Source organism: Zonotrichia leucophrys, chromosome 2 (assembly GCF_028769735.1).
Source record: "Zonotrichia leucophrys gambelii isolate GWCS_2022_RI chromosome 2, RI_Zleu_2.0, whole genome shotgun sequence".
Classification (NCBI taxonomy): domain Eukaryota; kingdom Metazoa; phylum Chordata; class Aves; order Passeriformes; family Passerellidae; genus Zonotrichia; species Zonotrichia leucophrys.
The window spans coordinates 34,630,047-34,644,657 of NC_088171.1; the positions used below are offsets into that span (position 1 = coordinate 34,630,047).

At 48.1% G+C, this 14,611-nt stretch overlaps 1 protein-coding gene across 1 annotated transcript in view; it reads right to left on the reverse strand.

Moving 5' to 3' along the window:
• Positions 1-14,611, reverse strand: part of HOXA6 (homeobox A6) — a 41,341-nt gene that overhangs the window by 1,684 nt on the left and 25,046 nt on the right. The window contains exon 3 of the mRNA XM_064704529.1: positions 9,540-9,621. Coding sequence (XP_064560599.1) covers positions 9,540-9,621 — 82 coding nt within the window. The remainder of the gene's footprint in view (positions 1-9,539; positions 9,622-14,611) is intronic.

The following is a 14,611-nucleotide window of genomic DNA, read 5'->3' on the forward strand; positions in this document are numbered from 1 at the left end:
GCACATACACAATTTCCAGCTCCTCGCCTCTCCTTGCCTGTGCTATCGAGGCCTGGTGTGATTTTTCTCAATTCCTTTGAAAGAGAGACTATAGACACCGCTACCAGAGGAGAAGGAGGAAACAATCAGCCAGCGGTGATTTCACAAAGGCACCCGCCTTTCATGACCGCGACACCAAATATTTCACCTTCCTTCGGCCGCTGCGAAGTTTTGTGGCGCTGGCAGGACGGGCAGCGCAGAGCGAGGGCGCGGGGTGCTCTGCTCCCATAGCTGCCGGCCTGCAGACAATAGGCAACTTTACTTGGAAGGCAAAATATTATTGGAGCTTCGGCTGTCTGCCAGCAAGTAAAAAAAAAAAAAAAAAATCAGATCCCGAGTTTGGGTTCGCCAAGTTAATCACTTCCTACAAAGTTATAGAGAAGCAAGCGGGGGTAACCTGAGGAGCGCCCGGTCATTCCAGGAGAAAGTGGGAATAGCGGGATTAAGAGCGACAACGATCCCGGCAGCGTCCTAACGGGAAAGGGGAGAGGAGGTGGATTCTCCACTCCAGCCGGTGCCTGGGATGGGAAGAGCCCTCCTCTCCCCTTCGAAGACAAAAAGGCAAGTCTTACAAACACAAATGGGCCCCCAATCTTTCCAATGCCTGTTTTATCTGCTCCGTCTCGGTCTGTGCAATACACGGCTCTGCACTTTACCAACTTCTCCCCCCCCACCCAGACAGCCCAGAAACAGCACAGGAAAATTGCTTGGTTTCCCCCACTCCCCACTTCAGCTCTCTCCTACCCTGTCCTTCCCTGAGCTTCCCCCCTTCCCAAGCACACCAGATCTCTACCCTGTAACTCCCAACCGAGCCCCAAACTCTGACTCTAGGACGAAAAACCAGGCAGCCCCCCTGAAAGATTTCCTGAAAGATAAAGACAAAGTTGAGGGAAGGTGGGGGGTGGGGGGAAGAGAGGAGAGAGAGCTGCCTGAACACGAAGTGTAAGGGTATCAGTCACTGCCTGGAAGGAAGCCCCAGCTTGTGAACTCTTCTTGAACCGACATTTAAGTCTACGGTCATAAATCACTGGGACATAAACTCCGCCATTCACGACTGATAGCAGCGTATTTGTGGCCTGCTTACCTTAACTTCTGACGACTGAGGCGGAAGCCAGCATGCTCTCTCTCTCTCTCTCTCTCTCTCACTCCCTCTCTCTCTTTTTTTTTTTTTTTTTTTTTTTTGGAGGCGACACAACCCAGAGAGAGCAGGGGCTGTCTGCCCCAGCTCGGTCCCTGCGGCCGCGGGGTGGGCACCGGCTCAGCTCCTCTGCACCCCCCGGCCGAGAGGGCGAGTCCTGCCCCTCACGGGATGGGGTCGATGGCTCCGCACACCCGCCTGCCCCTCTCCCCTGACGCTTCCAGCTGCGCACCCTACCCCGAGCCGCTCCTCGGCGCACCGTGCTCCCCCTGCGCGGGGCGCGGAGGACGGGGATGGTTCCCAGGGCTGCTCTGGGAAGGAAAGGAGAAAGAGGGGAGGAGAAGGGGGGGGGGGGGGGAGAGTTGGAGCGGGGAAAATAGGAAAATATTAAAAAAAAAAAAAAAAAAGGAAGGAAGAAAGAAAGGCGGCCGCCTGGGGAAGCTCTGGGCAGGGTGGGGGCTGGGGAGGGAGCGCAGGAGCACGGCAGTGAAGGAGTGCGGCCCCCCCGCACCCGGGCGTCACCGAAGTCCAGGAAAATTATGCTAATGAAGACAAACGGCGCTCACAAAGGGTCGCTCTCACCAGCCTCCAGGGTGCTGCTGTGGGGGTTTGGGTTTGTCCCTCTTACCGGTGGGCTTGGGGGGCAGCTGCAGAATAGCCCCTGTGCCGCTCCCCACGGCCGGGAGCCCCGCGCAGCCCCGGCTGAGCCCCGAGGAGGGGAGCAAAGCCCGCAGAGCCGGGGCTGGGACCGGAGAGCCAACCGAAGCCCACCAGGATCCCCGCTCTGGGCAATGCTTTCAGAGCCACGCTGGAAATCATTAGAGTTACTAATTATTAACTCATGCATGCGTGAGCGCACACACACACAGATGTACACACAGACACCCCCCTGCCCCCCTCAAATATCCCCAGCGCCCGGGACGGGCACAGAGGCGCTCACGCCCGCACATGTGCTGCGCAGACGGGTCGGGGTGCCCGCAGCGCCCCGTGGGGACGCGTGGGTGGCAGCCTCGCGTGGACGCGGGCCCGGCTTTGCCTCACGGCTTCGCCCTCGCCTTCTCTCGGCGGCACGGCCGAGGAAGGCGCTGGCCGCTTTCCTCAGCCCCACGGGCTCTGGGGGTGGCGGTGTCCCCCCGGTTTCCCGCACCAGAAACACTACGGCGACCGTGCGAACGAGAACTTAGACAAAGTTGCGGATCCTGCCCGCCTGGCAGGCGGTAACGGGGCTCGGGGCTCCGAGCATTAAGCGGAGCCTGCGAATAAAATCTAGGTGTAAACTTGACGTTACTTCGTTAATTAAGGCATTATAAATATAACTAGTCCGTTTAAAGCACGAGGGAACCCAGCGTCATCTTTAAACACAAACAAAGCGAGGGGGAAGCGAGAAATAAAAAGCACTATAAGGCTGGGGTGGCCTCTTACGCATACCAATGGTTTTTGTCATTTATGGCTATGCAAGATTTATGACTTCGTGCACCAAAGCTGTAAACAGAGCACTAAAACAGAAAACACTTGCTCCTTATGGCATAAGTGAGAAGGCACCACATGAAAGGGGAAGCGGCCAGCGTAGGAGGAGAGAAGAGGCAAAAATCCTTCGTATGCGTTTTGCTTCAAACAATCCTGTGAATGTTGCTTTGGAAGAAAAAAAAAAAAAGTCTTTTTAGTCAATAATCAACCCCACACTTTCTTCTGAAACTGCTGATCTGCCATTCGCCCACTTGCCCGGCCAAATACTGAGAGAGGCAGCGCTGCGCCCCGACGGAGCCCCCCGGACCGGCGAGGAGGATTTGAACAGGGAGAGAAAAGATGGGGACTGCCGAAACCTGCGGACACCGGGGAGCCCGCCGGTTTGGGGGGCCCTGCCGAAAGCCGGGCGAGTTTTTCCTAAGAGCGCGTTTCAACTTGGGAGCCATCTCCAACGGGATTTTCTGGCTAAATGTCTGTATTTAAGAACGGGGAACGGGGAAGCGGGGGGAGGTTTTTTTTTTAAATGAAAGCATATAAGGGCTTTAATCGTGAGAACCGAAGTGGTTCATAGGAATATGGAAACGTTTCTTCCATTCATCTGACTGCCTGCAAAGAGTATTTTGCGAGATTTCTCCAATTAGTCCCATTTCCCCACGCCCCCCCCCCCAAAGAGGTAATTTTAAACATGAGAAGATGATTATTTTTTTTTTATGTCTCCTATGATGTCGGGATAAGTGTCCCAACGCACAGATCCCCGCTGCTTTTATCTGCCTTTCCCTCCCAGAGGCCGAATATTTTCTTTCTGCTCCATTCCACGGAGAGAGATAGGGCTCAGCTCGGGGGGGGACGGGCGGTGTTTGGGGCTGATTTCTGAGTCAGAAATGACCTGCCTTTTCTCCCCGAAGAGTCCCACTCCGTGGCACTCCCTCCCCTCCCTCCCTCCCCCCACCTCCCCCGAATTACTATTTTCCGAATAAAATAATGCCTGTAAAGCGCCTTGTCCTTGGATGCCCCGAAATGGAAGCAGGCAGCACCATAATTCAGGGCTGCTTCTGGGGCAGCTCCCAGAGATGAAATAGCAGGGCAGGGAGTTGAGGGAGAAGGGGGCCAGTCCTGGAAGTGGTGCTTGTCCCAGTCTTTAGAGAGTTAGAAGGGCATATCAGCTGAATTAGGGAAGGACTGGACAATCGAAACAAGCCGTGGTCAATCTAAATTGTTGTTTATATTTTCTAACACTAGAGAGGCATCGCATTCTCTGCTATTTGCTCAACAGACTGAAGTTATTTACAGAACTCGCCGAAATCCTCCTTTCCTCCAGAACTCTTCTTGCTTTCTTTTACTCTGGAGCAGGACTGTATTATTTATGAGTGTTTTAACTAGGTCAATATGCATCCAAACTGGGTCATAAATCAGAGGAAAGACTGCCAAGTAATTTAGCTGCAATTAAAGCTTGGATTTTATTTTTGAGGCACATTTTGGCTCATTTCAAAATACGGCAACGCCAATGTTGGCTTTTAGACACACGGATGGGAGCAAAAGAGTTCTCCTTCTCTTGCTGAAGAGAGAGAAGTGCTTCAGTGTGGCGAGAAGGGGAAATAAAATTTATTTGGGTCAGTTCTGCTTCGAGAGCCGCTTTAAAGAGCAGGGAAACGTGAGACCATCCCAAACATCACCCTGAAGGTCTCTGCAGAACGGCCGCGAATATCTTCGAGTGGAAATAACCTCTTTTTTTGGTGCTCTCAGCGGAGTTTTCATCATAGTTCACTTTTGTCCCTCTCTCCCTCTCTCTGACCCCTTAGAAGACGAGCAATTACAAACAGCGCGTAACTGGACACAAAATGGCTCAACAGAAATAAGCGAGAGACATGGAACAAACTGGAGGAAAGCGAGTCCCAGGGCTCCAACCTTTCCCAAAGCCGGGGCAGAACGGGGAAACAGGGTTTCATTTACCATTTTGTCCTCTTTGGATAGCCAAGTAATCTTTCATTTTTGTCATTTAAAGTACATTTATATCTATGTTTTCACATTGATAAGTATACACAAATACTTAGATATTTATATATATGGATATATCTATATTTATGTATGCAACGGCGTGGATATTAATTTAGAGCTAGTATCTGTCCTCCTAGAAGATACTTTCCACTTCTCTCCTTTTAATTCTCTCTTTCCAGATCCCCATTCAGAGAGGCAGAATAAACCTCCACATTTTCAAGGCTGATTTATTGTTGGAAGCCGTGGCTGGCTCTTGGTTCAGCTCCTTCTCACCGCGGAGAAATAAAGAGGAGCGCCTTGGCTCATTTGGGAAGGGGAAGCTTTGCCATGGAGCTGAGCACTCATGCAGCGCTCCTCGCACAATAAACAAAGTAGCACTAAAGCATCATAAATAAAATGGCAGCACGATCGCACAGTCATCGATTTACGGAGCGGCAGCGGCCGAACAAACACCCATAAAACAACAACCGCCGCCGCACACTCGAGCACGACCCCGACAGAGGAGCACCACACGCCCCCCACATCGCTTTCTCCTACTCGCCCAAATACATAAATAAATAAACACACACACAAACGCACAAATAAAATAATAGAATAAAATTAAGGGGGGGAAATATTCAAACGCGGCAATAAAAGAGGCTTCCCATCTCTAGCCGGTCATAAATAATGGTAAAACGGCAATCGAGGGGCTGTAGCGGAGGCAGCTGGCCATCAGCAGCAGTGTGGGATCTCTATGGAGAAAAATAAATAAAGAAGCAAACTCTGCCTGCTCTGCTCGCTGCAAGGGTAGAGTTGAATATTTACCACAGCAAATTGAAACAAAGGGGGAAGCAGCCTGGCTCCGGGTGCACACACACCCGCACGCACACACACGCACTCGCTCCAGCCTCTGCTACTGACCTTTGCCTCGAACAGCAATAACTCACCACATAAATGAACAATCAACGGAAATACCTTAAAATAAAATCCATCCTTTCTAACGAAGCATTTCGTCCTCTCGGCTCGACAATAACCTTTCCATAAGGAACGAAAGCTGTCAGCGAAATGGCCAGCTCTTGTGGGGACGGTGATGGGGGCAGGAGGAAAAAAAAATAATAGAAAGCAGTGCTTGCTCTGAACAGAAACTGGAAAAGCGTAATCGCAGACGGAGCCAGACCGGGTCTCCACTCCAAATGCCACAATAATGCGCTGTATTATGTGCTCACGTGGTCATACGTCAACTTAAATCCTTTTATTTGAAATAGGGAATCATTGAAGGAACAGGGTTTCTTAGCGCGAGCCTTCGCTTTTTAAAGCCTTAACCCAATATGTTAAAGAAGAGTTTTAAGGGAGGAGAAAAAAAAATCTAAGAGATGCAGATGACTATGGGGGGAGGTTGGTCTGATTCTCTTTCCTCCCACACCAATATTTCTTTACACAAAACCCCTTGGAAGGTAAGAGGAATCCTTATAACGCTGCACTTTGATACTTAGCCTAATTAACCGGCGTTGGCTCCCGAGGCCCGGCGCTCTGCTCCACGTCGTCGCATGTCCTCTGCAAGCCCCGAAGAAAGCCCAAATCTTAATGCTATTACTTCCAGCCCCCTTCTAAACGGGACGATCACCAGCCTTCCCCCCACCCCCAGCTCCCTCTACCCTGCCATTGTATAGGGCTTGCTCAACTCCCACACGCTACATCAGGGCTCCTGTAGAAACTAAAAAGACCTATAATTACCTGACAAAGGCAAAAAAGAGTCTCTTCTAAGAAGCTAGTTGATTTTTGTCCTCGTAACACACTATGAAGAATACACCTTCCTTCACTGGCGTGCCTCTGAATTTTGCAAAATCTTTTGGGACCTTGCTGTTAAACCTGTGCTTACGCATTTCCTATACAGCTAGTTTGAGTGATGCACAAAATTATAGGTTTCTAGCGTTGGAAAAGGAAAAAAAAACTGGGGAGGGGGAGTTCTTTGCCTAAGGGGAAAAAATTAAGGAAAAAAGAAAAAAAACCAAAGTTGTATGTGGCCCCCGAGCCAGGCAGCTTCGCCTGTGTGTGAACCCATCACATCTTCCCTGTAAGATTGTTTAACTTGTGCTATTGACACAATAAGCTAAACAAACAAAAGAAACCCTCCACTCACACAACTTTTCTGGAAGGAGTCAAAGTAAATCAGATAGTTCACGCTTTTACCGTGCTCCTGGTTCAGTTCTGTGGCTCCAGCATTGTGCATCATCATGTGTACACCCTTGCCCAAATCTTTCCACCGTCTCCCATGAGCTCAAAGAGGCTAACTACCTATCCCCTCTTACTGTTTCACCTCCACTTCATTGAACAGAACGGAAGGAGATTTCTTTTTAGAGATGACTTTTAGTGTTAGTGTAAGGTTTGTTAGTGACAAGCCTTATTATACTTTCTCCTGAATTGTAAAAGTGGCCCACTGGAATGTAAACCCATTCCTATCAGTGTACAGTAGTGGCATTGCAGCAAAGTCAGCATGGCGTTACAGCCGGAGAAAACTTCGCAATTTTTCACATGGAAGTGACTAAGCTAGTACCAGGGTATACATCTATTATCCCTCACTGGGAACTGGAATAAAAACTACAAATGCCCCAGAAAAGAGGGGGCATTAGGCACTCTCGACATGCCCGAGTCTGTAACTATCAGCTTGCCTGGTAACTCCACAGCTCTCAAACTTATTGTAAACTAAGGCCGATATTTGCTTGAGGTGGATTCTCGGCTCTTTTAAATTTGGTGAGTTTGCGTCCCATAGAGGAAACGCACAGAGAAGTTCTTCTGCAACAATGAAGCTGAAATTAATGGGGAATGGAGCAGATGTTGAAAAAAGTGAAGCAAGTCTTTCTTGGGGCTGCTGTAAAAAGTTATCGACTGCTTTGCGTCAAAAGTAGAAAGATGGCTTTAGAAGTTACAGTCTTGAGCAAATAGAAACTACAAAAGCAATAAATCACAATCATAAGTCATCTGAAATGCCTTAACGCTAGCTGCGGCTATTGGCTTCAAAACCTTGTTTCTGTGAACATCTTTATTGGTATTAATGGTCAAGTTAATCCTAAAACTACTGTTTAACAATTAACTTGGTGTATATAGTGGGGAAACTAATTAATTCTTAAGAAAAGTAACTTCTTGACGTGTGAATACCTTTCACAGAATGTGCTTTGGGAAGGCAGAAGGGGGAGTCTGCCTAACTTTGTGCTGTCCTGAACTGCAGCTGAAAATTGTTCTCTTCCGCCAAATTTGGAGAAAGTTTTCTTTGCTCTAGTAGCGTGATTACGAGGTTTCAAATGCAAATTCAAATGATGCTGCGAGTGGCAGGCGCTAGACTTCCCTCGCCACCCCATTTCTTGCTTTGTTTCTGTTCCTGGACACTCAACGTTGTTTACCTTGATGATTTGGAGACCCGAAAGAGTGTTTCTAGTAGAAAAAATGTGGACTTTATCAGTAGGTGCACTACTGATTTTTCTGTGCTTTATACACATGCCTTGGAGCTGAGTTTGAATTCCAGCCTCAGTAACAACAAACAGAACTGAGTTCATAACGTGCCTTCATTAAGGGAGACCCTTTGTGCGCGTTCTGGCATTAACAGCCAATCTTAGCATTAATGCTATTTGAAGTTACCTTCAATAGAATTGGAGTTAGAATTTTTACTGTGCTTCAAGTTTACTTTTATGCCAGTCGGTAAGAGGTGTGCCTATCACTCCCATGTGGAGATGAAATGGGAATCACCCGTACGATATAAGTACTTATTTCCTCGCTACCTCGAAAGATTTGCAATCTGCTGGGGTGCAGAGCTGTTTACCTACATCAGTGCGCCTGATAAAGTTGGTCTTTGATCACTCCCAAGTAGATAAAAAGAGCAGCGTTATCGACTGTGCCCTGGCGAGAGAAGTTCTGCTCAGAGTCAGCTGAGCCTGCCGGTGTTGGGTCGGCTAAGGAATCCCAAATATCTCTGCCCGCCATGCTGTGGGTACATGCCACCGGAGGAAGGTTCCTTCGCACCGTGTTTTCGCTTTCAATTTCCGAACGCAAGAGTGAATAGACATTTGCAGCGCCTTTTTGTAGTTAAGATTTAAGCAGCTCATTAAGCCAACACAAAGAGCCCTTGTAGTCCAGTAATTTATGGCCGCTTTTAAAAGGTAGTAAAATACACTAATTGTACATCAACATCCAAAAAGGAGCAGGTAAATCTAGCAGGAATTTGAGCTAATTCTATGAAATCCTCCCCTCTCGACGGCCGGTATAAAAAAAAAAATGTCACTATGGAAAGCATTTCTCTTCTCCTACCAGAGGACCAAGCACATCAAGGACTTCAGCAACTCCGAACCACCAGACACCGACCTCCACTCAGCGCAAAGCAGGCCAGGACGGACAAACACCCGAAATCTATTCGCGAAACATTCTGTTGTATGCACGCAGACAAAAATCAGGTTTTCTAACATCCCCACATGCACTTCTCGTTTCCAGGACTGGCTGCGGAACTCCTCGAGGAGGAGGCGAGCAGACAAGCCGCGATAAGCAGCCATTCAACACCGAACTGGCTCCAACCCTCTCTCCCTCGTCTTGTGCCTTTGATTTCGGAAGGAGCTAAGAACGGACAAAGAAATTCTCTAACTCTTTCGCTCTTCAGATGACTTTGCATCCTTCCTGTCCCCAATGCCTTTATAAGGATGGCGATCACTCAGGTCCCGTACACTTCTTTGTCTGCCCAGACACGCGCATTCACCACCCACGGAAGATGAATAGAGCCAATCCAGAAAAAAAAAAAAAATTCCAGCTAGGTTAAATATTTATCGCAACAACAACAAAATCTCATTCCAGCAGTCTTGTTCTTCATGCAGGTACCGGGCAAATTGCATTCTTACAGCCGTCACCGGCGCAAAAGCAGCGGCCGCTGCCGGGCTCTTACCTCCTCCAGCTGCGCAGGGTTGGGCAGAGGCGCTCCCGGCTCCTTCCACCGCCCCGGCCGAGCGGCTTCGTTTCGGGGCTCCCTGTAAACAAGCAACAAACAGTGCCTTACCGGGGAGTGCAGGGGGAGGTATTTTGCTCCTTCATTGGCAATACATGGCTTGCCGGGCGCGCTGGGAGAGCGCGGAGAGGGGCGGGCGGGGATGGAGCGGGCTCGGGCTCCCGCCAGGAGCGTGGATTCCCACCCGGGTGAAGAGCACGGGGAGCTGAGAAATAAAAGCGTGCAGTTGTTTTGGTTGGGTTTTTTTCCTTATTTTTTTTTCCCTGTAGACAGCTATGCCTTCTGTCTCCAAGTGTTTGGAAATATTGTCATTCCTAACTCTTGTTACATGAATGTCTGCTTTATTTTCCTCTGGGAAACCTTTGTTTAGGATCATTTAATCAAGAACAGACATTAAACACAAGTCGTGGTGTTCATCTCTGCTGAATAAAACTCGGAAAGGATTCCAGTTTAAATGCGGGGCGTATTGTGGTTGGGCTTTTATTCAAACGGTTAGCCGGGCCCAATCCTGCCACCACAAGCTCACTAAGAGACTAACAATTGACCTCAGCGAAGCGGGATCGGGCCCAAATGCTTAAAAAAAAAATTTAAAAATTCACCAACACAACATACACACACACCAAAAAAAAAACCCAGCAACGAAAAAGCCGACATCCACGAAAACCATTGACTGAGAGGAAAAAACTGGGCTGCTTCTTTTACCTAAAATAAACAGTATTGCTGGTCCAAATAGACAATAGTTAGGTTATTTGCATGCCACTTACTGAATCACTTTTACATATGAATTAATATTTTTTATCTGTATTCCGTCTTGCTAATAAAACCCATCTAACGCATCTTACAATCGTCAGTAAATGTAAATGCTAATAATTAAATAACACCGTTCTTGCTGAAGGGTGTTATCTGAGCCCTGGAAATATTAAGTCTGTCTTGGGACAACTTTTCGAGCAGATACTTTGCTTTGGTAATTTAGTAGTTCCATAATTACACTAATAATTTTAAATTTGGTGTTGAACTCCAGTCTACATAAAATCATGCAATAATAGCCTACTAAACTGTTTATTGCTGTCTCATAAATTTGAGAGCGCTGACTGTTAAAATCTACTGGCAAACACAAAAGAAAATGGAAAGTTCGAGCTGCAATCCCAGAGCCCGGGCGCTGCTTCCTGGGGTTATCCTTTGCTCTACCTTTCCTTCCACTCGGTTCCAGCACAGGGGGAACCCCCCGGCATTTTAGCCTCAAAGCCGTACCTTAGCTGTTTTGATCCCTAATCAATAATCATGTTACAAACAGCAATAATCATCGATCAAGCGTGTCGTGACTGGGTTGTCCCACTCGTGTTAAATATGGAGCGTGTATCTGAAAACGGTGCCAGCGACTTTCTGTTATTTATTTTGGAGCTATTAGGTCACGCTACCATATTTTACACTGCCACGGTCCTTTAAAGTATTCTGTTTCTTGAAAGAGTTGCTAAGTAGCAATAAAGCACTTTAAAAAAACTATGACTTTTTTTTTCTTTTTTTTTCCTTTTTTTTTCTTTTTTAATTTGTTGTTATCCCAAGCTCTAATATTCATCGCGGCACTCAAAGTTCGTACATAAATCGTTCAGACTAATGAGTCATAGAGAAATTCGCCCATGACTTTTCCTTTGCAATGCTCACTGCCTTTCCATTGCTTTTTTGGCCATGTATTAAGAGACGGTGATTTATTAACGCCAGGAAAATTGAACAAAGCAGGTCCTCCTGCACTGTGGCACCCAGCCTTCCACAGTGTGAATTAGAACATTATCAAGTGTGTTTGCCTCCGTAACACTTAATCACCAAAAGCCATAATGTGACCACAAGGCAGCTAAAACAAAGATTTAACATTTCTAAATATTAAACTTGTTAAGCAAATGCTCAGCAGACAAAGCAAGCACAAACAATTAAAGTCATCAAGCTAGAAATACACACTACCTACTTACCAACACAGACCCTATTGCTTGCTTAAGAAGTTTAGAATCTTTCAAGATAAATCAGGTGGGGTTTTTTTAAATGGAAAAAAAAAAAAAGAAAGAAAAAAGAAAAAATGAAAGAAAGAAAAACAAACTCCAGTAACAAGGAGTTGAGTTTCACTTCTGAGAGAATCACTCCTAGTGAGGACTGACGGCCACAGATCCATTCCTGACTATCTGCATTAATTATTTAATGAGTCACGTGACCCTAAAGATTAAAATTTCAATATCTCCCCCAGAACAGACGCAACACCTTTATCTGCGAGAGCAGGGATGCTCGTACTTGGGTCCCCTAATCTCTCCTGCCTTTGACAGCTCCTCAGTTTCCAGGGAGAGCTCTGGGGCATTATTAACCAGGGTTTGTCCCGTTCTGCACAGCGAGCAGGGGCAGCTTCACACCCTCCTCCCCTCGCGCTCCAAATGAATCAGTTGAACCCAAATCGTCATTGTCTGCGGCGGGGAGGGGGCTCCGCGCTGCTGCCAGGGGCACGAGAGCGCCAGGGCGGCGCTGCCCGGGCCGTGTGTCGGGGGTGAGTGCCGCCGGTTCGCGGGCCGGGCGGAGCCAGCAGCGCTGCCCGGGCCGCACGAAGGCGACCTCGGAGCTGCCCCGGGCCCGCCGCAACCGCTCCCGTGGGCCGGGCCTGGGCGCCCGCGCAGGAGGGACAGCCCCGCAGCGACACCCGGGTCCCACCCCGGCCCGGCCCGGCCCGGCCCGGCCCTGAGAGCACGGGCGCAGCCTCCGCCTCCTCGGGGGATGACGCGCGGGTCCCCGGGCGGAGGAGCGGGAGCGGCGGGAGAGCCCGGGCGGCCGGAACGCGGCCCCGACGCCGGGCGGGGGGGCCGGGAGAGCTGGAGCTTCACTGCAAGCCTGTAGGGATCTCCGCCTGCTTGAGGGCTCCCCCCACCCCTTCCTCGTTTACAAACACAGGACGAGAAGACATGGGACTGCAAGCACCCTGGGGAAGCAAATAAAAAATTACAAAAAAAAAAAAGGAAGAAATAAAGAAAAAATCCTAGCATTGCGTAATCCCCCTGTGCAGGATGGCCCTGGTTATTAAATACCACAAGGCGCTTGTCACAGTTCAGCTCCTCCTGTAATGAAACACCAGGTATAGCAAGAGCTTGCAGGAGAAACGAGGATGGGATCTCGGAAGAGAAGTATTTTTCTTGGTGGGTGGAGGGGAGGTGGGTGCCGGGGTTAACCGAGTGGCGTTCCCTGCTGACAGCAAATTGACTCCGAGGTGATTTGGTCTTTCTTTGAAATATTGACACACTTCCACTTCCAGCGTTTTGAGCTGTGCTCGCCTTTGTGGCCAGAGCAGATAAATCCGCGTGTGAGAGACACCGGGAGAGCGAGAGAGAGGGAGGGGGGCAGAGACATTTAGGTCCAAGTGCCGGATTAAAAAGAATACTGTCTTTAAAGGTCAAGGGTTTGAAGGGTCAGTCTGCTCCTCTAAAAAAAACAATTAATGGGATAGAAAATTTGTCCTTTCGGTGAACTCCTGGTTGCCCTAGCAAAGGGAGCACAATGCGAGAATTTAAACAGGACGATGTAATTTTTGAGGTTATTGTAAAGACGGGAGGTATTGGACGGGGAGCAGAGGGCTCCCAGCCCGGGAGCAGCATTCTGCTCTCAGCACAGGCAGAAGGGGAAGAGAAGGAAGGAGAATTTACCTTAAACGATGATAATCGGCCATGGGGTATTTTGCAGTCCGCAGCTCAATCTCCAGCAAGAGAATGTACATTTTTTTAGGAGACAGCCAAGATGCTGTGTCTTTACACATGACCACTTTTTTTTTTTTCCCCCAGGAAAATCCTTTGCGTCTTCACAGACTTTTCCAAGAGAATGCCTTTCAGAACCGCTGTTGAATTACAAAGAAGTATTTATTGTAGGAGGTGATTAATGATTCTCCCTAAAATTGCTATTTGCAGCGTGATTTCATTTCTCTTTACAATGGGAGCAAACCAGGTTTGTACGCATAGGCTGCACACTAAAGAAATCCTGCACTGCCAGTTAATATGTTTCAGCTGGAATTTTGCTCAGTTGTGCTAATTTTGGCTCTAAACACGTTAAGGGATTCTCAAGCAATAAACCAAATGAAGAATTACACATTTGCAGATAGTAGTTACCTGGCACACAGCTATATTTTTTTCCCCTTTATAAGGAGACAACTGGCGACTCAGGATTTAGCAAACAGCAATATGTGAGCACAAGTGTGCTTTTCAGGCCTACTCCTTGGTCAGGTATGGGGACAGCCGTGTTTGCTGAGGGTGTTTACAGCTGCCACCTTCCTGATGCTGAACGTGTTCTGCCAGTGGCACATTCCATTTTCCTCTGGGATGGTACATGTTCCATGGCTAGGCAGGGATGCTGGCACAACCTATGGAGCCTGGTGCTACCTCAACCAGGGATGATGATGCCCCCTGGTCCTGGTGGCCCCACTTAGGTGAAGACAAGCACTGATTCCAAGAATCCATCTTGTATGTATTTGGGTGAGTAAATAAATAACTATTGGCCTGCAGGTCTTCCCTGGAAGATTTAGTAGCACTTGAGCTCCTTTCCAAGACCCTTCCTGCCTAGCTCAGTGCTACACCGTCTCGTGAAAGCCCCAAGCAGCTCTGTTAGCAGCTCTGCTTTGCCTGAACTCCTCAGCTGTCTGGAAGCAGGGAGATGCACAGCCTGAGCTGGAACCAGCTGAATCCCATTTTGCCACAATAGTTGTGACAATCTCGGTCAAAAAAGTCTCATGAGTTGTATCCAAATTCATGTGTATACCAAGGCTTTCTCAACACATTTTGAAATAATCTTAAAAAAAAAGAAAAAAAGTAAATAGAAACAGAAAAGGCAGCTTAAAAAGAAAATTTAGGTAACCGTTCATGTATTCCCCTTAAACCGTGCTAGCCAGCTAAGAAATCATAATCAGGCGAAAATGAATGAATAAACCACGACTGGTTAAAGATTCAAAGTGTTATCACGGCATGGGAGCTTATTGGCTCCCAGAAGAAGCACAGTTTCTC